Source organism: Crassostrea angulata, chromosome 4 (assembly GCF_025612915.1).
Source record: "Crassostrea angulata isolate pt1a10 chromosome 4, ASM2561291v2, whole genome shotgun sequence".
Lineage (NCBI taxonomy): Eukaryota > Metazoa > Mollusca > Bivalvia > Ostreida > Ostreidae > Magallana > Magallana angulata.
In genome coordinates this window covers 15,744,382-15,771,083 of record NC_069114.1, presented here as the reverse complement: position 1 = coordinate 15,771,083, position 26,702 = coordinate 15,744,382, and the positions used below count along the sequence as shown (strand labels likewise).

Below are 26,702 nucleotides of genomic sequence, written 5' to 3'. Positions count from 1 at the left end.
GCCCGAGGTCGATATCCTCCATGTATCTGAAGTCAATATCTGTCATCCTGGGTCATTATTAATGCATATTGACCGTGCATTGAGTCCATATTTATTATATTATATAATATTCTAATATCCCAAATTTATGAGTATAATGTATATCTTCTTAATGTTTACAGAGATAGTGATTTGCTGCTGTTGTAAAGCACAATTTGAATGAAAATGTTTCAAAGTTTATTGAATATTACTTCCAAACCTAACAACCTGAGTTTCTTTCCATTGAGCAACAGTCCTCATATTGTAAGACAGAAATCATAATAATCAACAATAACAATAATTGTAAATCTATCATATGAATAACAAATCAATAAAGAATGGATATCACATATATGTATTATTTTATCTTGGCAATGAAAAGTGTCAATATTTTCAACATTAAAACAACTTATAACAATTTGTAACAATAACAGTAATAAATTTAATAACAGTAACAACACTAAAATAAATATTCCTGAGTTATTTCTTTTACTGATTTCACCAATATACCTGGTCTACTGATTACTCTTAAAACTGATATTGTAGGCGATTGTTACATTTGAACAATTGTACATGTACATGGTTGGTAAAACGGGTACATTTGGCATGGGAATGTTTGCATAAAGATTGTCTAAACCATCATTCAAGGTTGCTTCATCATTACAAGTCGTCAAAGTTGAAGAACAGGGCTTTGGCAGTGGTAACCCAATATCAAAATTAGCATTGGTAGCCAACGAAGCTTGCGTAATGGTGGATGATGCTTTAGACTTGGAATTTGATGACACAACTCCTGAACGTGCGCTTAAAGTTTCTGACATTAGACGTTTTGTACTTTCCGTTGTTTGGCCCGAGTAAGTTTTCAAGGAACTTTCGGATTTGTGCCATGTAACACTCATGATATGTCTACTCGGCACACTTGCTTCGTCTAGAATGTGGACAGTGGTTGCGCGGAGAGAATGATTGGTATAACGCCTCGATAAGGAGGCTGCCTCACTGATTACACTCATCATGTTACCCATCTTGTTGTGGCCTAACACTACACTATTGAAGTGTATGTTATCCTTTGGTACCGCACGCGGCTGCTGAAATAAAAAAGGGCACTGTGGGTTCAACCTTCGGATTAGTTTCACAAAGCTCCTCAAGGGACAGCGGTCACTATCTAAAATTTTTAATAATTACCAGTTTTTTTTTTCAATTCTAATATAACTTTTGTTAAATTAAATATAGTATTAGAACATACCTTTTATTATATACATTCTGCCCTCTGCTTTGTAGCTGTCATCTTGATGATTCTTTGTTTGTTCATCTCGAATTTTCTCCACATACTTACATCCTTCTCCGTCAGTACTAACAGAAAAGTTCTTCGAAGAGTTCTTAAATTTTCACGGCCCCTTCTGCCAAAGTGCATCATGATGTCCACAAAGACCAATCATAAAAAAAGTATCTATATAATAAATGCTTGTGATCTATAATATGACCATTTGCTGTTATCAGTTTTAAAACTTACCTTGTGTTGCAACACCTGGGCCGAGTCAGAGCTTGAAAGGTAGTCGTACATTTTTATCAAGTCAGCATCAGATATTGGAGGGTGATGGTCAATGTTAGCCTGCCCCTGCCTCTTCAACTCCATTGTCATCACTATTTGTTGTCAAGAAATAAATACATTTTTAAATCCTCTAAATATATCTCATAATCAAATATTGAAAGGATTATGCTCAATGACTAGATAATTCGGGAAATTAATATGAGCTGATAGTATTAATTAAATGAAATCGGAAGTCCTACCTTTGAAACATTTGTTTGACTCTCGGAATAATGGACCCTTGATAATGTCAACGTCTGGTCGAATAGATTGCAAAAATCTCTGTATACCCCGACGATATGATAAGAGAGTGGTTTTTCTGTACATCTCCCCTTTGTTATTTCGAATTTCAACATAAAATCTCCCCAGCAGACGATCCAGTTCTTCACACGATAGGCCTTCGAATTCTGCACTGATTTGCTTAGAAAGTAAATATTCCCGAAAAACGTTTACAACTATCCTTGTTAATTTTTTGGTATTCTCGGCCTCAGAGTTGTTTACTATTTCTTTCAAATCTTCCTCACTGAAACTCGCAAACCTGCGAGCTTTCGTATTCGACGCCATATTTGACTGAAGAGAAGGTGAAAACGAGACAGCTCGTGCGAGTCAATATTCGCTTTCATTATAAAAAAATAATGACTTCGTATTGACCAATCAGATTACCGGATTTCACAAAAGTATATAATATTAATCGATAACCACATTGCCCTTGCACTTTGATTCGATTACAAATAATGGGTTTTCAACTAGAGAGCTCATTGGTCGGCTCTCTGATTCTACAACGGATTTCATCGATTATTTCATTCGACGGGTATATAAGTTATACCGGACCCGGGATATGTTTTCAAAGTCCGCTCTTTGAGTCCGCTCTGGTCTGTTCTGCGTCAGCCTAGAGTTTACCCTGGTCAGCTCTATGTCCGCCTTAGAGGACCCGATGCAGACCCGAACGGACACAGAAAGCAGACCCATTATTATACTATACAGTCTTTATTGGGATATCTGTAAGGTAGTGTCTAATCCATACTGAACTCTTATAAAATACACAACTATTAAGGAAAAGCGTTTAAATAACCAAAAATAGAAATAAAAAAGTACTTGCATGTGCGCTTAGTACGACAATGGAGGATTTATTGGTTTCAAAACTCACACTTGAAATAAGCTTTGAAGTGTGTGCAAAAAACTGAAATAATGCTGTTCAAGGTGTCAAGGCATCAAAACTGTTCTCGACCTAAAAATAAAAACATCTCAGTTTCAAACGTTTTCCTTTGAGTGTACACCTGATGGAACACCCGAATGATTAACTTATTACTCGCATAACGAGTTCAATATTCTCAATCCAATAACGAGTACATGTACATATAGGATAGAGAATAAATTTAGCATATCAAATTGATTTCAACTAATAATGCGAGTCCACGAAATAACATGCCTGTAATCCACTATCCCAAACACCCCTGCATCTAGCGGAAATAAAAAGATAAACATCCAAATATGGAGATTGTTTTTTACAATACAATACCAAGAATCCTCTGATAAAGGAAGAAGGACGGAGATAAAATTTTAATGTCCGGGGTTTGATTAGAGAGTCGCATATTTAAAAAAAAAGTCCTTTTTTTAGAAAATAAAATGACGTTTTTTTAATGTTCATGTAAATGGATAGTTGACAACCTAAAAAATATTAGTTTTACGTATTTTTGGTAATAAATTTGTGTGATTAGGTATCTGTTTATTTCATGTAAAGTATTAAATATCAAAACTTTTATTTTAAAAAAAGGAGAAGAAGAAGAAGAAGAAGAAGAAGAAGAAGAAGAAGAAGAAGAAGAAGAAGAAGAAGAAGAAGAAAATAATGGTGTTTATATTTTTACAACTGTAATGAAGTATTTCTAAATGATATGAAAAAAGTACATATGATGCAGCAGAGCAATTTTTCAGTTAGGCAAATGTACGCGAGAACTTGCATACAGTGAAGCATCATTTGGCAGCCGCATCATTTTGTTTTTAAAAGTCATTGCTGCAACCTAACACCAAAAAAATGTCGGTATGCTTAGTGGGGTTGATGATCAGTCTCAGCTATTACGGATATTAATAGACAAGACATTATACTTGTAGCAGCTGGGTGTGTTCTAGACCCTTCTTTAAATAAAATCAGATGGAATTACGTACAGCAAACTATATTCGTTCTGTTTTTATGAAAACTGATAGATCTTTGCATGCGGCAATCGGTTTTTGGAAGGCAATTGGCAGTTCGCTATTCACAATTCAAAAGTAAACTGCGTTCTGGAACGCAGTTCGCAATTCAAAATTTAGAATCCATAGTTGGGGTCTGAAATATTCAAGGTAATCTACTAATTAACTAGTGGTACACAATTACCACTCTGAAAATATGATGGAGTGGTCAGCTCTAGTTTATAAGATTCGGGTGTTTCCGTAATTGAAAAGTGAGCTGCGTTCTAGAACGCAGTTCGCAATTCAAAGTTTAGAATTCATATTTAGGGCCTGAAAATTTTCAGGGTCATCTACTGCTGGTATACCGTTACCACCCTGAAAATATAGTGAAGTAAACATTTTAACTTTTTGAGATTCGGGCTTATTTGCAATGGAAAAGCGAACTGCGTTCTGGAACTCAGTTTGCAATTCAAAATTTAGAATTCATTTTTGGGACCTGAAATTTTCAGGGTCATCTACTGGTATTATACCATTACCACCCTGAAAATATGGTGAAGTGTGGTCATCTCTACTCTTTGAGATTCGGGCTTATTTGCAATTGAAAAACCGATTGCCGAACTGTGTTCTAGAACGCAGTTTGCAATTAAAAATTTAGAATTCATATTTGGTGCCTGAAATTTAACTTTATTATCAGTTAACTTTTCAATGCACTTTTTGCGAATTGCGAACTGCGAACTGCGTTCCAAAAAGCGATTGCCACTAGACTGAAATGTTAACAAGTCTAACATAAAAAATGTACTATTTATCTTATTTAATGTCATCGAAAAGTTATTTTACATAGCTGTTATAAAAACGTTTACAACGTTTATAGATGTTTTGTCTATGGTCTCTATCTGGTAACAACTTTACGTAAAATATTTCTAAATCGGTCAAAACTAAGACGATATTGAGCGCACGGTCCTATGAATTTGATTACACTGGTCTCCGGCTTTAAAATAGCTGTACAATGTAGCAACCGCTGTAACATTCGATGAATATATAAGAAATTGACTGTGTCCTCTGTTTAAAAAACAGCTGGACAAAATTAGTAAAATACTTATTTAATAAGAGGGTGCCAACTAGATAATATCATACAAATTGGCAAAATTATAAATTCCTTACATACAAAAAGTGATGTTAATGCCCCAAAATTTTGAGTATAAAATTTAAATCAGAATAAATAGTGAGAATTACCTGTTTTCTAATACTATTAGGTTTATTTACCTTATCGTAAGAAACTAATAAGATTAGTTGTTAAATCAATGGTTTTTTTTTTCATTTTATAGATATTTAGTGTGAATAAACTACATTTTATGAATTTCAAAAAAAGATATTTAACTTTTTAACAAACAAGCAACTCAAACTCTTAGCACACAACACCCTCAACCCGTTTATTGTCTGGTTCGATGGATTCCAAACGTTTGAAAATAATCTTCTGTCACAAGTTTTATGATATCATAAAAGGAATATCAAACTATTTTCATTCATAAAATTCTACTTATGTTAAACTTTATTGTTTTCATTTAGAAATTTCCCCAGACTTAAATTTTATTATTGTGATAAATTAAATAATAACTGTAGCATACAATCTTTTCCTTTTTAAAATCTTCGTATTTCCTACACTCTTATGACTTTTCTTTTCATTCTACTAAATAGCCAGGTTTGTTTTGACTGTTTGATTGACTGTACAGATAGACAACAAAACTATCATTATAATCCTTAAATCACCAATAAGAATACGTAAAATTAATTTAAAATATAGTATTCCATAATTAAAACAGAATTGAAAAATAAATAAAATTGTAGACCTGATGTCAATCAAATTTTAGAAATATCTTATGAAAATTGACAAGTACTGCAGATAATGATATGTTATTATTGTGAGGTCTTGTCGAAAATTTTCTTATGTGTCGCATATAAAAAACTTTTGCGATTTGCAAAGAAGTATATACATGTGATTATTAGACCGTGGTAGATCTCCTTGTTGTTGTAAAACATTGTGCCTTGTCAAAAAAGAAATATTAATTTGCATTTAACACACCTCTTTTTTAACTAAACATTATTGATACGCATTGATCACGCATATAGAATGAAAGAGTAATTGCATTAATTAGAATAAACGCCCCTCACATTCAGCGACTAAAATAAATGAGAAAAATAACGAAGTAGTTATCTAAATCGAAATATTGCAAAATATTGCAAAAATCTTTGCTTCCAAATAAAGATTATTTAGAGAAAAAAAGAGAAAACTTTATAACAAAATAAACTTAATACGATAATCTATGTTGTAACTAGTTTTCTAAATGTGAGTTTACTTTTATTTGTGATGACTTTATTTCGCAACTAAACAGCAGTACACTGTCTCATAACCAGCTAATTTCATCAACTCTCCTATGCAGTTACTCTGGCAAACTGAAAGTGAAACAGTGTTTGGACCTTAGCACAAATCAACACCACTGACAACATTTAGTTCTAACCAATAAATTGGATGTAATGAGTTTTTAAGCCTTGTTTTTCAAGGAAACTTATTTGTAGATACCTTGTAAATAGTCAGATTTTAAATGGTACCAACAATTTAGATAATTTTTGAAGTCGTACATTTTATGTATTCCTACGCCAGAGTTCAATATAGTCTTGATCTACCAGACGCTCGGCTGTCTCCGTTCATCTCCGACAAGCAGAAGTCTCTCTAGCCTGTCGGAGATAAACGAATACAGCTGAGAGTCTGGTTGAACGAGACTAGAGTTCAATTTTGCTTGGATCCATACAATTTCTCATAACTATTTCGATTACTGATACGCAGTTTGATGGACTAATTTTTTGAATATTACACAACATGATTGATATTAGGTTTTCACGAAATTCCTGTAGGATAATTCATATTATAAAAAAGGTGTTTAATTTAAATACTTATAGGAACTTACTTGCTATGCAAAATAACCTTTCGATGATTTTAAAATAAATAATAATCGATAAAATCAACTCCCGTCAGTACTTCAGTACAGACCCTGAAACGTACTACTACACCACACGCTCGCTGCACGCTCGTTACACGCTCGCTAAACGGTTCACACGAAACGCTGAACGGTTTACACGAAACGCTGCACGCTTTGCCCGAAACGCTAAACGATTTACACGAAACGCTGAACGGTTTACACGAAACGATTCTCGCACGAAACGATTTGCTCGCTTTTCACACGCTTTGGACACGCTTTTATCCTGATCGATTCGGGTCCTCTCGGATTTTTACCCTGACTCTGTTAGTAAGAATTAATTTTAAGAAAACACGAAATAATAGAAATACTGATATTAGAAACATATATGTACATAAGTATTGAATTGATTGATTAAATTAATTTAGTACTTATATTTAAAGCAAAAAATTATTTATTCACAGAATTAGCCAAAAATATTACTTCTATAAATATATTTATTGCTCAAAAGAAATATCCATGATTCGTATTGGTACCGTAAATAATAAATATTTCAGAGAAAAAAGTTACCGTAACACAATATTCAATACCAAAAAAAAAAAATCCGTATGATTACAAACTGATATCGCTTTTTTCAGTATTCAACGGGATTTGTTTTTTCTTCTCACATTAATATTTTTATTTGTTTCAGAGAATACGATGTAAAAATACTAACTGTAAATAAACCTGTGATTATTTACATTGATAATTTGGTTTTTCAGTATTCGGCGGGATTTGTTTTTTCTTCTCACATTAATATTTTTATTGGTTTCAGAGAATACGATGTAAAAATACTTACTGTAAATAAACCTGTAATTATTTACATTGATAATTTTGAAAGTTATGTAAAATCTAATTAGTCACATAAGTTAGAAAAATGCTATAAAACAACCGACTAATTTTTTTTATGTCGAAACATTCGCGTAAATAAATGTTCCGTAAATAATATCACAGGGAAAAATCAATAGATTAAACAATAAAGAAAGTTGTCATTTCTATTTCGGATTTCGAAAAGAACAAAAAATAAAAAATAATTTAGATTTTTGTCTTAATATTCGTATACATAACCGGCACCCCGCATAACGGCGTAGAATATATCTATCATAATCTATTTGAATTAAGTACCATGCATACAGATTCCCATAATAATTAATTGCATGTGTACATTTTAGGAAAATTTCAGTGTGTTAATTACTTGTTGTTTTCCGTTATCAGTGTTTAAATAATTAAAATAATAACTTGTAGAACTATTTTTAATCGGGATTCAAAAGAATTTACTTCCCGCATTTCATAGAAATGAACGGTATATTTTCTTTCTATGTTTTCATTCAATTTTGTTCAAATTAATGTTACATGTAAATAATCGATCGTTGAAATTGTGTGCATCAACAAATACTGATTCCGACTATCTTGAAGTCATTAAATTTCTATTGGCTATTGACAAAAAAAGAGACGCGTGACCATCCAATGAAAACGAATACACAAAGTTTGATTGACAGGTTCAGCCAGGTGCAGGTCTTACCCGATGTCCGAGGTTATGTGTACTGGTTGTACACAGCCGAATAGTAACTAGTCTTCTTTAAATACGCGTACTTATCTTTTGTTTGTTAGAAATTATTTCAATTTTGTAAAAAGATAAGTATATAATTTCTTATAGATTTTTTTCACGAGAATATCTCAAAGGAGTTTTGCCAATCAGTTTAAAGTAATGTTTAACACGAGCGCTATTTTAAAACAATTAAATTTTCAGAGAGTTCCGAATGAAATCTGATGAACGTTTCACACGGTTCTCGCACGCTTTGCCCGAAACGATTTACACGCTTTGCCCGAAACGCTGCACGCTTTGCCCGAAACGCTAAACGGTTTACACGAAACGCTTCACGATTCACACGAAACGCTAAACGGTTTACACGAAACGCTAAACGGTTTACACGAAACGTTTCTCGCACGAAAGTCGCACGTTTTTTTGGTGTAGTAGTACGTTTCAGGGTCTGTACTTTGATTTCAATTTGTATCAACAATTCACAAAATGTTGTTGAGTGTACTTTCGATTCTGCATGTACATCATCAGAAATGTATTTTAGCATCGCGAATGTCAAAATTAGAAACACTTTTAGATACTAGTGTATCTATGATTGGTATGTCCATGATAAGCATTCTATAATTGAGAACATAAACTGTATGCTTACCTTCTCTACGTGAAAAAAAAAACCCCAAATGACCGACACGTCGACTGAGCAGAGGGAATATCGCTTCGATTTTTTCTGACAAGATGTTGCTTCGGGTTAACAGATTGTGACTGTCATTTGATAAGTCGGGTCTCCATACATGTAGCTCAGTGACTAGAGCACTGGGTGTCTCGGGTTAACAGCTGTGTGACTGTCATTAGATATGTAGGGTCTCAATACATATAGATCAGTGACTAGAGCGCTGGCACGGTACACTATAAAAAAACACCATATAATTTTTACAATGAAATGCTTTTGAACTCAGGAGCATAAACTTTTATCAACTAAATATATGATTTAAAATTTTGAACGCCCCAGGCAAGTGTTTGTATTAGAGTGTTCCTAATTCTAAATCTTTTGACCGTGACAATGACTAAATATGAATAAAGAAGAATAACAAAGTAATTTAAAAAAAACTCAATCAAAAATAAGCTAAGATAAGCTAAGCTAATAAGTTACCCAACGATATGAAAATCACAACATTAACACCTTGTGTGTTTCCCCACTAATAATTACATTTTCAACTGACTTTGTCTGTGATAACATTACAATTCAATTTTGAACTTATAATCAAATAATTTCATAAAAAGCTGAGTGACACGAAATTGGCGTGTCTTATAGCATAACAGAAACATGGTATTGGCTGCACTGCGTACCTACCATGTGATACATAGCATGGGATACATGTACAGTACCGATCAGACCCAATCTTACAGAACGTAAACCCTAACTAAATTATGGGTTTACTTTTTCGGATTACCGCGAGTTTACTTGGATGGACCCAGAGTTAACCCAAAGTAAACCCAGAGTGTACACAGAGTCACAATTTCACCCCTGAAATCAGAAGCTAACTGCGTATTCGGAATACACAAAGGGCAGGAATTACAGGCACTAGGATGGTAAGATAAAAGACAGGTCTGCTTCACACTTCAGTGCGTACATTTGACCACAATGGCAATTTCCAAGTAAACCCAAAGTAAACACAGAGTGGACCCAAATTTTCAAAAAGTAAACCCAGAGTAAACCCAAAGTAAACCCCAAAGTAAACCCGGGGTATAGTTGGGGTTTACTCTGGTGTTTGGTTGGGTCTGATCGGTACTGTAAAAAATAGTGATTTTAAACTGAAAAAAATTGAAAATAATTTAAATATAAGTAATAAGAAATCATTCTTTGAATATTATATGGTGATCAATTCGGTCGGAGCGTTGTCAAATCTATCATAAAGCCTATCGGGCTTTATTTGATTTGACCACGCTCCTATCAAAAATATTACCATTAAGGTCATTGATGTGTTCTAAAATGTGCCATGCAGTTGAGCGTGCTGGCGGCGACTATCAAAAAGGTGAGTAGCTCTTATGAAGCGGTCATGTTGACGTGTCGTTACATGATGTTTTTGGCCTTCATGGTGAGTCTTTAACGCTTCCGGTTGCATTGAATTTCTAGTCAAGCCTTGAAATGATTTTGTGGTGTTTGTAAAATAATCTAGCGATCTTGATAAATATTCTGAATTAGGAATAGCTGTTTTATTGTTTATGACATCATCTTTAACGGTTAAGAGTAAATAAAGCAATTTTTGTAAAAGAAAACAAACCAGTTGAGAACCGCGCTCTGCTTAGATCACGCCAACTGATCTTGAAGGTTCTTGAGAAGACACACGCCACATTTTCATCAACTGGATTTGTTTTTTATAATAAGTTAAAGCAGTCGTTTTGAAAAACTCATCAGAACCACATATCGAAAACGCGCTCCATGCTTTTCAACAAATACGGTCATAGTCCTGTAAATACTTACTTGATTGCATTGTTGAGCATTTTAAACAGCAGTTGATGGTGACAACAAAGATAAAAAGTGATGTTAAAGTTCTATAAATAATAAGAAATTAAAAGTGGGGCGTCGGAAATTTAAAAAAAAAGAAGTATATTTTTTTGAACATATTTTCTAATACTTGTATTCATTTAAACATTAGCATAGTTTAGGTTATGTTTTGTTAAAAAAGGGCGCTTTCTTAGCACTGATATATTATAGAAATAAAAATAAAATAAAGGATAATTTATATTTTATTATCTTCAAATAACTACTCCGCGGCCGTATTCACTATATTTTTTCAAAAAGACTTATAGAAATAAAAATAAAATAAAGGATAATTTATATTTTATTATCTTCAAATAACTACCCCGCGGCCGTATTCACTATATTTTTTCAAAAAGACAAATGTGTGCAAAAGATTAATTTGGCAAGAGTTATTCCCCTTAAGTAGCAATGTTTGAAGACGGTATTTCAAACTTCTTTCCTTATTCAACCAATAACTCAACCTGATTTAGCCACCTGATTGTAGACACAATTGCTTTTCTTCAGAATACAAATAATCATATTTAGCAATAATTTGAATATCTCAGACTGAAAACGCAGACAAACTTTTGAAATCAAGATTTGTGTGTGTACTTCACCCCTTGATGCTGCATGGTTGGTCTCTATATGTACATTAGGTTTAAGATTTCTCATGACAAGAGTTAATCTATAAAGTCTAATGTGTTCTGTTTTTAAGCCTTGTCTACACAGACCAGAGAAAATTAAATTGATAATTAAGGTGGGTACATGTAAAACAATGCCCTTCAAAAGATATACATCCTTCACATACTGGAAAAAATTTAGTCTATTATGGTCTGTAGAACTCGTGTAAATGTCTGCTAAATGTTCATTTTATATATGAAAATATGCAAAACGACCTATACAAAAAACCTTAATATCAATTTAAAACTAAAACATCTATCCCAGCACATATCTATCTTGAATTGTTCTATTGGGACAAATACATGTACCATTGCAATGCTAATTCAAAATGGGACATTTATTGTATTGATTTAATTAATTAAAATTATTTAACTCATTATGGTTTGCAGCGGATAATTAAAAAAAATATTCAAGAATTGTTAAATTTTAATCAATTGTACCACGCTCTGAGAGATGAAGGAATACTGTTTTACTCTTGTCTGTCTATATGTTCGTCCTGTCTGTCTGTCGTCCGTCTGTCTGTCCGACCGTCCTTTTATTTTCCGACTGTCTGCCTGTCTGTCCGTAACACAACTTTTCTTCAAAGAGTGCTTAATAACTATGATTGCAGTTGCTTGAAATCTTAAAACACTCTTTGCTGAGGTAGTTGAAAAAGCTCGCGGACAAAGTGGTTTTCGGTAAAAATTACGGTGTGATTTGTAGGATGACACACAGGCAGGCACCTGACGTTATACATTTTTTCTCATAACAAAAATAAATACCCTATATCTAATAATACACAAGGTACCAATCGTCGCCATCTTGGATTTATTTCAAACTGCCACATCAGCTGGAAGTTTCACTTGAAACTCGTCGGTAAAATTATTTTGCGAGACGGTCATTCGACATCTAAGCTTATGACTAATTTAACTAAAACGGTGCATAACTTCTGCCATTAATAAACATCACCCTCAATCTGCATCTACTGCCTTAGATATGCGACAAAAGGCTAAATGGTGGTCGGCTGAGGATTCACACTCACATTTCCTGTTGTATTCTTCAGCTCATCTAAACAAAAACCAACATGTGATGCATGTTTCAGATAGTTCACAACTGAAATGAGGCAAATATTTTACATCTGACATGTTTTATATACTAATTGTTTTTTTTAAACTTATTAAACAAGTTATATCATTTTGGCATAAATTTTGTTTAAATTGATCAGAATACACAAGAAATATATAAATTAATCCTATATAAAAATAAGGCGAACGGACCCAGTGCGAACGGCGTCAAGAGCGAACGGACCTAGGGCGAACGGAAACTAGAGCGAACGGCGTCAAGGGCGAGCGCGTTTTAGGGCGAACGAACAGCCAATCGAATCAGTCGACCCAGAGCGAGTTTTTGAGATTTCTGTTCGAAAATACGATATGCAATCCAAGTTTTCGGTAATTTCTAGACGTCGTACAAAAAAATGATAAGAGTAAAAAATTTTTATTTTCTATTCTACTTTCAAAACATACAAACCGTTTTGCTACAGATCAGTTATTAACAAAACGCCAGCATTTTATTATCAATAACTACCAAAAGGCGTCAAAAGGCGTCTATGGGCATTAAAGGGTTAAAGAAGGATGAATAGATTGAAGTGAAAACTAGTTGCAGAAGTATTAATACTCTTAACAGATATATCTTATCTTATCTTATCTTATCTTATCATGATGATGCATTTGTTTTTAATTAAAAAAATTCATACTTAATTTTTCTCTCTATCATTTACACCTGGTAAAATTCTGTAAATCTAATATTTTACAGGGAACCACTGTGCAATGCAACAAGGGGAACAACTTTAACAGGGGCAGATAACTTAGAGGATGGGCTAAGACTTTTCCCTATTTATGATGATCAAACGGAAAGTAAGTAAATTAAAGAGGAATTACTTAAAACAATATTTGACACTTTAAACAGGGTAAAGTATGCTATGCTACTTATTTTTTTTTACTCTTTATTGTCACTATTACTGGTGTGTTGTCACAAATGTGTTGATATAATTTTTATCTCTGCTAGCAAGAATAATTGTCTTGCTTGGTAACTGAGTGATAACAAATTCAAATCTTAATTTCTTAGCAAATTACAGTGACATGTAGGTTTCAATTTTAAAATCTGGCTGGCAGGATTGGGTTGTTTTTTTATTATTAACAATAAAAAATGTGTATGGTCTCTTTCGTGCATTATTTATTTTTCTATAGTCTGTCCCAAGTTATTGCTTCCATCAATGTTTGCTGATTTTTAATAAAAATACACATACCTGTGAAAGAAATACAATTGAAATCGATGAAAGGGAATATATCCAAGATATCTTCATTGAACAATTATCCCATTTCACTCATAAAATTTCACAGGAACGAAAGCAATTTTCCTACGGAGATTTGTAATGGGAAATGTTTACATCTTTTCTCCATTCGGAATACACTCGGAATACATAGCGCAATTTTTCAACATTATCATCCGGGCTTATTAATGGCTGATGCAATGCAAAATCTCCGTAGACTTTCAATTTTTGGATATGTATTGAAACCTGAAGCGGTAGAGGGGGCGTTTCAAAACAGATAATCTGGACATTTTTCATATTAGTGGATGAACGTAGTTTGAGCACAAAGGTATTTACTATTACATGTATTAAAATATCAAGCAAAAAGTAGTGGAAGCAAAAACTCGGGACAGAGTATAGCTAGAGTTTTGTTGTTCCCATGTTGTAGGAAGAGATATTGAGGGCCCTGATATCACAGATTTCTCTTATTCTACCAAAAAGTATATAAACAGTAAATGAAAGCTTAATGCAGCCAATTGTAGTAAACCGGTACCTGTCCAAATTACTTTCATCCTAAAACAAGTGTACTTGTCTGGTATATATTCTTTAATCAGACTTTTTATACAATTCAAACTCTTTAAGACAGCAGTCGTCTTGTTTCATTTGAAAAAAAAGGTACAGTTTTCATTTTCATTTTGAGCAATGTAGAGGATGAGAACATTGTTCTGCGATTACTTGTAGGTCCCATGAGGCAAAAACGTCAGGCAATGTCATACGTAGGAACCCACACTGTTTGCCGATTGGTCGTTGTTGCCGATTATTATTTCTTCCAAAATCTTGGACAGAGTGATCGAAGAACAACAGGAGAATATATTGTAAGTAATCTTTTTGATTATTTTTTTGCTCTGTGTTTAAAAAGAAATAACTTGAACTTAATGTATTTCAAACTATAGATACTAGCTGACACATATTGATTTTACTATTATGTTTAGATTGGAATAATTGGCAGATTAAATGCAATTTATAAGGTAACGTACTGGCCAGATTCAAACTCAAACATCAGGAATCTTGGATTTGAAATTGCAGAGGTAAGCTCTAAATTCTTAGATTTTAAAATATTAAGCTTTTGCACACATTGATATATATGATTAATCAATTCAAAACTTAAAAAAGTATTGCATATAACATATATCTGCAAGTTAGGCATTTAAAATTACTAGTATAGAATGCAATGGAAGGTTATGTATTGCATATGAATTGTTTTTTTTAATATAAAGAAAAAAGAAGAATATACAATCGTATATAATTGAATACTACATGTGAAATCGACAATATTTGCAATTTGATTATTTTAAAATATTTACATTCTGCTGTGTTTTCCCATTAAATTCTGTGATCTTTAAATGCCTCTAAATAACTGTGTATTAATTAACATGTAATTTACATAAGTAGTTCCCAAACAGTGATTTCTATGTTATCAGTTAAAAAATATATTTCAAACATGTTGTCAAAACACCATGTTTTACAATTATTCAACAAAAAAGTAGATTTTATTGTTTTAAACAAAATCTCAAGAGTTATTTTCCAGGATTATATTTTGAAATTCATGCTTATCGACCTCAAGTCAACAGTCTATGTAATAACCAGTTTTAACTGGATATATAAAACAGTTGCTCATGCTGTTACTAATTTACTTACTTCATAATCTGCAATTTGTATCAATTTATCTAGTAAGTAAATAATTGATTTCATCAGTAAGGGAATGTAAATATAAGCATTGAATGATTTATTTTCAACGTCGTCCTGTCAATAACTGCTGTCAGTTGAGCAGACAAATTATCATAATTCGCTAACACTTGTTTTTCAATTTGTCTGCTCAGCTGACGGCAGTTATTGACACGACGACATCAAAATTAAATCAATTAATGCTATAACAATAGCCTTGTCATTTAATAATTTAGACATTTTTTCAGTGTTTGCAACTTTAATATCATAATGTTATTTTGACATGGTTACAATTTTTAAAATGCATAGAGCATCAGGGGAAAGTTGTCATTTTCCTTTTAAATATTAATTCACACATAGGAAAAAAAGTGAATCTCTGTTTTCTATGGTTTCAGCTGATTGTGCACGACTCCTACACATATGTTCCTCTCCAAGGCCGCCATTACAACATGAGGAACTCGTGCTAGATGTGAGAATCCTCGTCTGTTAAACTTAACTAGACTTAGCACAATACGCCCTTTAGTTAAAGGGATTCAAGATTGTTAAAAAAATGTTGTGGTTCTTGGGGTTAGATAATTTCGTTGAAAGCAAGTTCTGGAGAATTTTAGTAAACATTAGACAAATTCTTGCATATATGTTCTTGGGGATGTAAATTCGTGGGCAATTAAGGGCTACCCATGAAAGTCTTGAACATTAATTGGTCTCCCATGAACAATGATGTTTCCACAGTTTTATACTAATATAGTATTAATACTTAATTGTCGAGATACATTTTTTATTTGTTACTATAAAGCTTAGCTGATTTGATCAGAGTTGTGTGCGATGTGGCTACAGGGCCTCTTGTTACTGGTATATATATTTTTTTTAACTTTTCAGATGTTTGGTTGGGAGTATCAGAAGTTCTACGCTTTCTGTTTAGCTCACTTGTTCACATATCAGTCGTTCCCAGGGAAACTAGGCTTGGCATACATAGCTTCGTGGAGGAACACTGATTTGGGTGGAATGTGTTCTCCGGGTAAGTTCCGTCTACTGTAGATTCCTAATTAAGAATTAATTTCAAGGTTAAATCGCAAGAAGTAACCCTGGCGGATTTTAGAATCTCGCTTTATTTTCAGACAGTTATGAACTACAGGAAATTATAATAAAATATTGCTGATCGCGATTTTATATTCTCTTGATTTGATACAAAGCACCAGAATCGCGGAATTAAGTACTTGCGTAAAATAAGGAATTTACATTGTTCCTTTATTCTGTTTATTCCTTTAGTACATTACAGGTGAACATAGCTCATGAAATTTGATGATCTCTCAGTTAAATTCCAATTTCGGTCAAATTTTATCTTTTATTTTCTTTTTTGTTCTTTTTATAATTAATAATAATAAGTTCTTTTTGTCAATGTATTGTATTGTAAATGCTCTTTGTTCACCTGAACCGATTGAAGTTTGATGTCTGCTCATCCATTGTAATTAAAAATAAATTAGAGATAAATTAAATAATTGAATTTCACTGCGGCTTAATTTTTTGTATTTTTTTGTTGTTGTAATTTCTTGTATATAGGGTTACTAAAAATCAAAACCAGTCTTAGTAAATATGTTTTATGTACACCTGATTCTTAATTAATAATAATTGGGGATGCTTTGTCTTACCGAATTTAAAAATGAGGATTATATATATACGCAGGCATACTTGCATATGGTTTAGCAGTTGACAGTTTATATATTGTGGATATGTAAAACTAATTAAATTGATAAAAAAAGTATTGACCAAAAAAGGGAGTAACACATATAGCATCTCAATTTACTGATTCAAACATTGATAACATTAATTGACAGCTATAACAGAGGGTTATCTTTTCTATTGATTTTTTTAATGTGTGCTATGATTTTGGTACGTCTTGCATAGTGTAAAAAATTTCAGTATTCAGATTTGATGATAACTTCCTTATTGATGCATATATATGTACAGTATATAGATAGAATAAGGTAAAATTTCTAAGAGTTGCCTGTTTCCACTGTCTATGTATGGCTGTAATAATTCAAAGTAATGAAAAAGAAATATCCTCTTGCTTTCCAAGGGAATTAAAATTATACCAATCTCACTATATATAGGTTCAACAATTGTTATGGAACTTTGCATGGGTAAAATGTCCCAGAAATTTTAGTTTTGCATGTAATTTATGCACCTCTAGAATAACTAGAATCATGCATGAATGCACATTGAGCATCGAAATCCTACACTAATTATCAATAACAATTAAGGATGTCAACGAGTACCCGGTTAACCGGGTACTCGATTGAACGTCAGAGTATTGAATACTAAAATCGGTACTCGGTTATTCTGATGTATATTTTTTAATATTTCTAAGTTTATTTAATAATGCATTAAAACATCGGTTTTAAAACTTAAAATGTCCATTGCACTTGTACATACAGTTATTAGGATTTCCTACGCCTCTAATTATGCTAAATGACCGTTATCGCCTGTGGCAGTGTTTATATAGTAATTATCGTGACCAAGCACCTGTTACCTAGCTTTTCTCACCTTTGGCTGTCTTTGACCCTTATTTTTTGGCTTACTTTAATGATTCGTTTTCACTAAACATTGTCGTTTATATAGTCTATTATATAAATTAGATAGCACACAGTTGAGAAATTGAACAGACCTAAACTTCAAAGGTCTGAAAATATTTTAAAAGAACTGAAGATTCAAAAAACGTAAAATATCAGCTGTGCGAGTAAACTAGCTTATTCTATATGGGGGGAACGACAAACATGTTAAATCACATTTGTCTTAAACATAAGGAGGAATTTCTATAAAAGTGACCAAGTATTTACAGTTATCAATGTACTTGTTCATATTTATTTACACTCTTACTGAGTACCAGGGTACTCGATCGGAAAAACGTCCGAATAACCGAGTACATGTACTAAAAATTGACCAATTTAACATCCTTAATAATAATGTACTCTAGCTAAATCCTTAACCGTCCTGGACCTATCATGTTCTACCAGTGTATCTCTTACCTTGGTTTTCAGGCAATTGAAACTTATTTATGAAATATGAATTCAGTATTTTGTAATTGTATTATTTCTTATTATGTCACTACATTTTCAAAGCATGCCATGTTTAATGTTTAAAATTAAATTACTTGATTATTAATATATGTATAATACATGTAAGTTTTCGTAGCTAGGTTTTCAATAAAAAATTGCAAAAGAATTTTAGTATGCATTCTACATCATACTGTCAGTGCGCAAATTTAAGGTGGTATAGGACATCTGTTGATATTAATGTAAATTAATTAATGAAGAACATTATAATTAAAATTCTTTTATCGGTTTACAATTTTCAAATTTTACAATATTTATACAAAATAAAAGCTTTAAAAATTTTAGGAGAGTTAAAAATTGTAAAAACCCCAGCGGGATTCCAACTCATGACTTACAGATTCATAGTAAATCCTCTAACCCACTGCGCTATGCTGTTAGGTGACAAGAACGGGAAAGAAACTACTAATTACGCTTGGTTTTGTTGTTTATTTTGATAAACAATGCGTCACAATATGGTAGTGTCCTATACCACCTGAAGACTGTGTGTTTTTCAGAGTCTCAAATTATCATTTTTTAAAAACAACTGTGTCCATGCAAATTCAAGACAGGGCAAAACTGTTTGAAGTGTAAAAGGAAGAAAATAACACGGGGCGAAAATAGCCCTGTATTCAGTAGTTTTTTGCTTTTTTTATGTAATGATCGATACATATATTGTAATTTTTGTGGTTGCTTTTACTTTTTAGCTCACCTGAGCTGAAAGCTCAAGTGATCTTTTCTGATCAAAATTTGTCCATTGTGGAGGCATCCTCAGGTAGTGTAGATTCAAGTTTGTTCTACAGAAAAGTTGGGAGAAAATCTTTCAAGATCTTTTTCTCAAAAACTAGTAGGCCAGAAAAGTTGACCCACAAAGTGGGTTTTGATTTTGATAATGTAATGCTAATTCGATCAGAGTTAAGGATATTTCTGCTCCGGTGAGCGATGTAGCACCTAGGCTTCTTGTTAATTTCCATGTAAATAGTCTTAACAGGATAAAAATTTTACTGATTAGTATCCAAATAGAAATACCATTTCATTTTTTAGCTCACCTGAACTGAAAGCTCAAGTAAGCTTTTCTGATCACTTTTTTTCTGGCATCCGTTTGTCCGTCCGTTTGTCTGTAAACTTTTTACATTTTCAACTTCTTCTCCGGAACCACTGGGCCAATTTCAACCAAACTTGCCACAAAGCATCATTGGGTAAAGGGGATTCAAGTTTGTTAAAATGAAGGGCCATGCTCTATTTCAAGGGGAGATAAATAGGGTTTATTGAAAATTTGTTGATATTTTTCAAAAATCTTCTCAGAAACCATTTGGCCAGAAAAGCTCAAACTTGTGTGGAAGCATCCTTAGATAGTGTAGATTCAAGTTTGTTCAAATCATTGTCCCCGTGGGTAAGGTGTGGCCACAATGGGGGGTTGAATTTTTACATAGGAATATATAGAGAAAATCCTCTTCTCAGCAATCAATCAGCAATCAATCAGCCAGAAAAGCTAAAATTTATGTGGAAGCATCGTCATATACAATGTAGTGTAGATTAAAAGTTGTGAAAATCATGACCCCCAAGGGAAGGGAGGTGCCACATTGGGAGGTCGTACTTTAACATAGGAAAATATAGTGTAAATTTTTTAAAATTTGCTTGTCAAAAACCATTTGGAGAGAAAAGCTGAAACTTGTGTGGAAGCATCCTCGTGTAGTGCAGATTCAAGTTTGTTAAAATCATGGTTCCCAGGTGTAAGGTGGGACCACAAATGGGGGGGGGGGTGGTTGTTCAAAGCTTACATTGGAATATATAGAGTCAAAATTTAAAATTCTTCTCACTGCCAGAAATAATCAGCCAGGAAAGCTGAAACTTTTACGGAAGAATCCTTATGTAGTGTAGATAGTGTAGGAGCAAAACTTTACATTGGATTATAAAAATAGAATTTTTTTTAAAATATCGTTACATAGGATTATAAAAATACAAACACTTTAAAATATCTTTTTCTAATAACCACTTGCTTTGAAAAGCTGTAACTTTACTGAAAGCAACCTCAGATAATGTAGATTTAAATTCTTTCAAATCAAAATCTTGAGGAGTAGGGTGGGGCCACATTGGGATTCAAATTTAACATGAAAATTCACAAAATATGAAATGTTATAATGAATGGTTTAACCTAAATGGAAAAAAAAATGGAATTTTATTTATACAGGATCTACTTGTATTATAATACATTGTTCAGATAGTTTGAATTATGACTCTGTTAAGCTGATTTTATCATACCTTTTGTTGCTCAGGTGAGTGATGTGGCCCATGGGCCTCTTGTGTTATATTTCCATACAGTTTTTTGGGAGTTGATTTTAATCAACTTTCCTATGCAGTTACTCAGACAAAACAGTGTTTGGACCTCAGCACAAATTATTGCTGCTGACAAGACTTAGTTCTTGAAAATAATTGATGAATTCGATGTAATGTATGCTAAAGCATTGTTTTTCAAGCTTAAGGAAACTTATTTATAAATACCTTGAAAATAGTCAGATTTTAAATGGTAAGAACAAGTTAAATATTTTTTGTAGTCGTATGTATTCCTACGCCAGAGTTCAATATAGTCTCGTTCATCTCGACGCTCGGCTGTCTCCGTAAATCCCTGTCGGAGATTTACTGTGTCAGCCGAGCGTTTGGTTGAACGAGACTAAAGTTAAATATTGCTTGAATCCATACAATTTTCGAGAAATATTTCTATTACTGATACATAGTTTGATTTATTTAATTCTATCTTTAAGTATTATTTAACATGATTCATATGGGGGTTTATGACATTTTTGTGGAAAACGTCCAAAAATTAATATTACAAAAATGTGCGGAATTCAAATTAGAAAATACATGTACTTGTCATGCAAAATAAAATATCATTGATTTTAAAATAAATAAACATCGACAAAATCATCTCCTGTCAGTTCTTCAGTACTTTGATTTTTACATATTGTTTGGAAAAAAGTTTGACACTGATGTGTGGCTGTATCAAAGTCAACTAGCAATCAAAGTACTGAAAGTACTGAGAGTCATCTCTTTTTGTGCAGTTTCATATCAGAACCTTCAGTACTTTTGAGTTTTTTTGTGTAAAGGATACAATCCTTTCTATTAAATTTTCTCATTTTTCATCTCATTTCTTAAAAACCATCATTACTCTTAAGGGACTCATCTGTGTACATCATGCATGAAGTTTATTTACAGAATTACAGAGTGACAAAAATGTTCTATTGTTTGAGTTTGACTATGTGCATACCATTAACAGTGATACTGTTTTTTCTGCAGTGGCATATAAGGACGGTAGAAAAATGGCAGCAAACACTGGACTCAGTACCTACCGTAATCCTGATGGAAGCCAAGCTCTCATCCACAAAGCCACCATCACTACAGCTCATGGTCTGTCAAGCGTTTGTTTTAATCCATGAATGCATTAGAAATACATTAACTTTGATATACCTTTTGATCTTTTTTAATAGTAATTTCCCAAAGTAAATCAAAATTGACATTGAAATGCATTACCTTTTTAGCTCACCTGAGCTGAAAGCTCAAGTGAGCTATTCTGATCACATTTTGTCCGTCGTCCGTCTGTTTGTCCGTCTGTCCGTCTGTGTGTACGTCTGTCTGTCCGTCTGTAAACTTTTCACATTTTGAACTTCTTCTCTAAAACCACTTGACCAAATTCAACCAAATTTGGCTCAAAGCATTCTTATGGAAAGATGAATATAAATTGCAGAAATGAAAGAAAAATTTTCATTGAAAGCGGAGAAAACCTCAAAACTGTAAAAAAAAAAAAAGGGGGGGTGCATTTTAAAAAATCTTCTGCTCAAGACCTACTGAGGCAAATTCAGTGTAATTTAGCATGAATAATCCTTATGGGAAGGAAAATATAAATTGCTAAAATTATGGGCTAATTCTGTTTCAAATCTGAGTTATTACGAAAGTAATAAGAAAGAAAAGGTGTGTTTCAAGCAATTTATAGCATCCATGAGTCTTGGTAAATTGGGTAGGCATGACCGGGCCAGGGCAAAACAAAAGATTGACAGTAATTAATCTGCCAATCTCATTAAAATTTCAAGATATTTACTGACCAGTATATTTGTATTCGCTGTAAACATTGCTGCAAAATAATGCGTAATTGGAATTGACGATTGCCGATCTGCCCCGGCTTTTATTTTGCCCCGGCCCGGGTTTGCTTATCCATTTTACCAAGACTCGTATTCCATACTTCTAAAACGAGGTTCTTTGTTTAAAGCAGCCATGACACTATATGATAAACGGGTCGATCTGATAATGATGAATTTGTTTGTTGTGCAACAGTTCCTGTACAAAGGGAATCTTTGAAACATGCAAAATACATTGGTGCCGATTTTGTGAATAAATTGAGGCTAAATATTTCAATGCGTTGACAGTTTTCACATATGACGGTGGTGTTAGCTTGTTGTGATTTTTGTTTCGTTTTCATTTATGCTTTGCGTTAACCTGGGAACTGTCGCTTGTATTTCCTGATTTTTACGTATCAAATCAAACAGAGATTTGGGTAAATCAAACAGTTTACTGTTTACCTGCGCAAATTAAGCAACATCTGATGTATTAAGAAAGAACTAAAATGCAATTCATTTAGGCTTTCGGTAATTCGGTATCATCTTTTGCGTAATGGTAAAATAATGCAATATGTTTTGTTGAGATGCTCGGCATTTTCTCGAGTTTATTCAGTTTGAATAGAGTTTAATATCGCTGACGGAAATATGTAGGTATATACATGTATATGATTCATTTTGAAAAATAAATTGTGTTCTTTATTTGTTATAGTTAATGTTTCTTGTGTTTAATTGTTTACAATTTCTATATACTTACCATATTTGAGTGTTAAGCTTCGAATTATAAGCAAGATACAGAGATTTGCTCACAATTCTATGTTTGTACACAGATCTGAGGCCATTCATTTTTTTTCCATTTTAAATGCCGAATAGGAAATACCAAGTTAAAAATCTTAAGCTGAATGTAATAAACTCATGTGAACAAAATATGACTCAAACCTAGCAAAATTTTGAGCTCATCTTGCTTATAATTCTACGATTGACGCTGAAATTTTGGTTGATCATTAGAAATTCTATATGAATGAGAGTATGATAAATACTTGTACACAAAAAAAAAAAAGAAGAATGATTTGCTGTATATAACTACTCTCTGGGGCCCCCTCTTTATACAATGAATAATGTGAAATGTGAGTAAATAAAAACGACATCGTTAAAATAGTTTCCATAGTTCTGACACATTTCTGTTGCGGGGATAAAAGAATTATTGCTATTCCTAAGAAAATATTACAGCGGAAAATTATCCTGGTTTGTAGCCATTTGTTATTTTTGAATAAAAATTAAAATAAAAGGTGGGCCATAGTAAATTAGAGTGATGTGCCTGTCAATACGGTAACATTGATTTTTATAGCTCTTTAACATGTCCCATGACAACATTTTTCATTCCAGTGTATTCATCAATCAAGTGTGAGTAAAGTTATAAAAGTCATGAGTTTACGCGAGGTAAACAACAGTCATTTAATTATAATGGAGAAGACAAATTGTTGAATATTTTTAATTTGAGAAATTGAGCGCATTGAGGTGCAATTTTCTTCTTCACATATATACATGTAGGATTTTTTTGATAAAATACAGTCAATAACTATTATATTTAAAAAAAAAAATACAATAACTACTAGTAAGTAGTTGAGGAAGGAAATGTACCTATATGCTCTCATAATATTTTGATCGCTTTATTAAGTGGGGGGGGGGGGGGGCAGAACGAAAATACAGGGAATTAGAAGTTATATAACAGTGTACCCCTACCAAATATTTAGTTCTATATCTTGCGTAGGATTTTCTTATTCTGTGTAAAAAGAGTATTTCATGAAGGTACAATGTCAAAGATTACGTGTATGCAAAAATAAGTGTAAAATTGGAATACTTTACAATATTTATTTTTTTGTTATTCTACCGAGGGCCATATACCACAATATCTTTTGAACGCTCATTGTTACTCAGGTGAGCGATGTGGCCCTATGGGCCTCTTGTTTACAGTACAAACTCTGAAGTAACTATATTTGTTTGAAGTTTTAAACCCATTATTTCCCATGGGTTTTCTGTCCTATTAGACGGACTTAACTATACCATTCTAAAATGTACTCTTGAATAAATTTGAATAAATAAATTTGTAAAAGCTAGCTGTTTTCAGTCAATTTTGTACATGTATTTGTACTTAGAATCTGCAGTTATCAAACCTTTTGTATGAAAATAATTTTTTCTTCTTTTTTATATTTTCAGAATTTGGTGAGTATATCTGTTAATTCTTTTTATCACTAAAACTAAATAAAATACACAGCCAAATGTAATATCTTTACAGTATCATTCTGTTGTAGCCTAATACACAGATTTTATGGCTTAATTGTAAAATTTGTAGGTCATAATTGGGGGAGTGAACATGACCCGGACACTGATAACTGCGCCCCCTCCACTTCAGACGGTGGCCGCTTTATCACGTATCCTTCCGCCGTCTCTGGATACGAAAAAAATAATCAGGTAGATCAGACTTGTTGAACATCTCACACTTCTACACTCCATTTCTCTAATGCATCCACATTTCCTCTGTCTTCTTTTTCCCATGTCAATTCGTTTGATTTATTCTACTCCAACTGAAGCAATCAAAGAAAATGTTTTGTTTGCAAAATGTATGACATTGTACTATATATTTTTTTTTAGCTCTTTTCGCCATGTAGTAAACAGTACATTTACAAAGTTGTAATGATGAAAGGATATGACTGCTTTAAAGGTAAACTATGTTAGATGTATGTGTTTTATTCTTTGCTGAGCAGCATTTGTACGTTAACATACATGTACATTGTTTGAACAAAAAAGCGTGGCATATTGGTTTGCGCTTGTCATTTTATCTGCCATTATTTGGTTGATTGGTTATTACAATTGAATAAATGACGCATAGTGATTTTGAGGGAGGTAACAAGAGAAAATTAAAACTACTCATTCTGATATAACGTGTTTAACTAGTCTGTCATTCAAAAGGTGCCCATAGTCTGAGGTTTGAACAGGAACCTGACATTTATTCATTAAATGCAGCAACATCTGTCCGACTGTGTACAGGACTGTATATTTCTGTTGAAACGCCATCAATTTCAAAAAGAGCAGACCTCTGATAAAAAAACCACTTTCCAATTTTGACAGTCTATGAATATTTGTAAGCTTCTAATAGCAAATCAGAAAGAAAGTACACACTATTTGTTTTGATGAGCAAACTAGGTAGCTACATCCCACAGAAAGTCCAAGGTCTATTTGCTTTTTATTAATTTTTCATATCATTATATAAAGAGGCATCAGACTCAGGACAGGGCTTATGTGGTAATGGCCGTCTGGACAAGAATGAAGAATGTGATGCTGGCTACACACACTACTGAATTCAAAATCCACTGATATTCCCAAAAATTGACTGACATTGTCTGACATCTACTGTATAACCACTGTACCCTACTGTAAATCCACTGTACACCCACTGTACAGAGCTACTGCACCACACTGTATCCCACTGTACCCCACTGTACAGAGCCACTGTACTCCACTGTACTCCACTGGACAGCACAGTACCTACCCACTGACCAGCACTGTACCCCACTGTACACCACTGTACGGGGCACTGACCAGCACTGTACCCCACTGTACACCACTGTACAGGGTACTGACAAATACTGTACACCACTGTAACCCACTGTACCTAGTATGTTTTTATAAGTTATTATGTTTAAACAATGAATTGAATATTTACTTTATTTGAGACCAAAATCTGGATTTGTTTTTGATTCTTTCCTATTGCTTACAAGAGATAAAATGGGCTTCTATTTCTTTAAGTTCATATATAATTACATGCGCGGTCAGAATTCTTTCCAGTGAAAGGGCAGTGATACTTGTTTTCTGGGGGAGCTTAGACATATTTTGGATAGTTGTACTATGTCAGTTTAAAAAAAATTAAATTATCCTCTGACCCCCCCCCCCCCCCAATCTTCCGATCCACGCATGTATTTAT

At 33.1% G+C, this 26,702-nt stretch overlaps 2 protein-coding genes, 1 long non-coding RNA gene and 1 pseudogene across 3 annotated transcripts; 3 read left to right on the top strand and 1 right to left on the bottom strand.

Moving 5' to 3' along the window:
* Positions 1-391: 391 nt before the first annotated feature.
* Positions 392-2,534, bottom strand: LOC128180122 (uncharacterized; annotated as a pseudogene).
* A 10,777-nt stretch (positions 2,535-13,311) lies between these two features.
* Positions 13,312-15,989, top strand: LOC128182105 (ADAM 17-like protease; the record flags this gene model as incomplete). Its single annotated transcript, XM_052850718.1, has 4 exons — positions 13,312-13,408; positions 14,545-14,678; positions 14,796-14,891; positions 15,924-15,989. Coding segments are annotated over exons 2-4 (291 nt in total), but the record flags the coding sequence as incomplete, so codon positions are not given.
* Position 15,990: 1 nt separating this feature from the next.
* Positions 15,991-22,048, top strand: LOC128182103 (ADAM 17-like protease). The gene is made up of 3 exons (XM_052850717.1): positions 15,991-15,997; positions 16,405-16,543; positions 21,909-22,048. The coding sequence occupies exons 2-3, from the start codon at positions 16,405-16,407 to the stop codon at positions 22,046-22,048; spliced, it is 279 nt and encodes a 92-aa protein (XP_052706677.1). The 5' UTR covers positions 15,991-15,997.
* A 2,878-nt stretch (positions 22,049-24,926) lies between these two features.
* On the top strand, positions 24,927-26,073 carry LOC128180128 (uncharacterized). Its single transcript, XR_008243189.1, has 3 exons — positions 24,927-25,192; positions 25,373-25,442; positions 25,994-26,073. It is a non-coding gene; the product is annotated as an uncharacterized LOC128180128 (long non-coding RNA).
* The last annotated feature ends 629 nt before the right edge of the window (positions 26,074-26,702 follow it).

What these genes read in the sequence shown, in the direction of transcription:
- LOC128182103 (XM_052850717.1), top strand. Translation starts at nt 16,405, where the DNA reads ATGTTTGGTTGGGAGTATCAGAAGTTCTACGCTTTCTGTTTAGCTCAC. An exon ending in GGGTGGAATGTGTTCTCCGG is followed by an intron (nt 16,544 to 21,908) that starts GTAAGTTCCGTC and finishes TTTTTTCTGCAG; the next exon opens with TGGCATATAAGGACGGTAGA.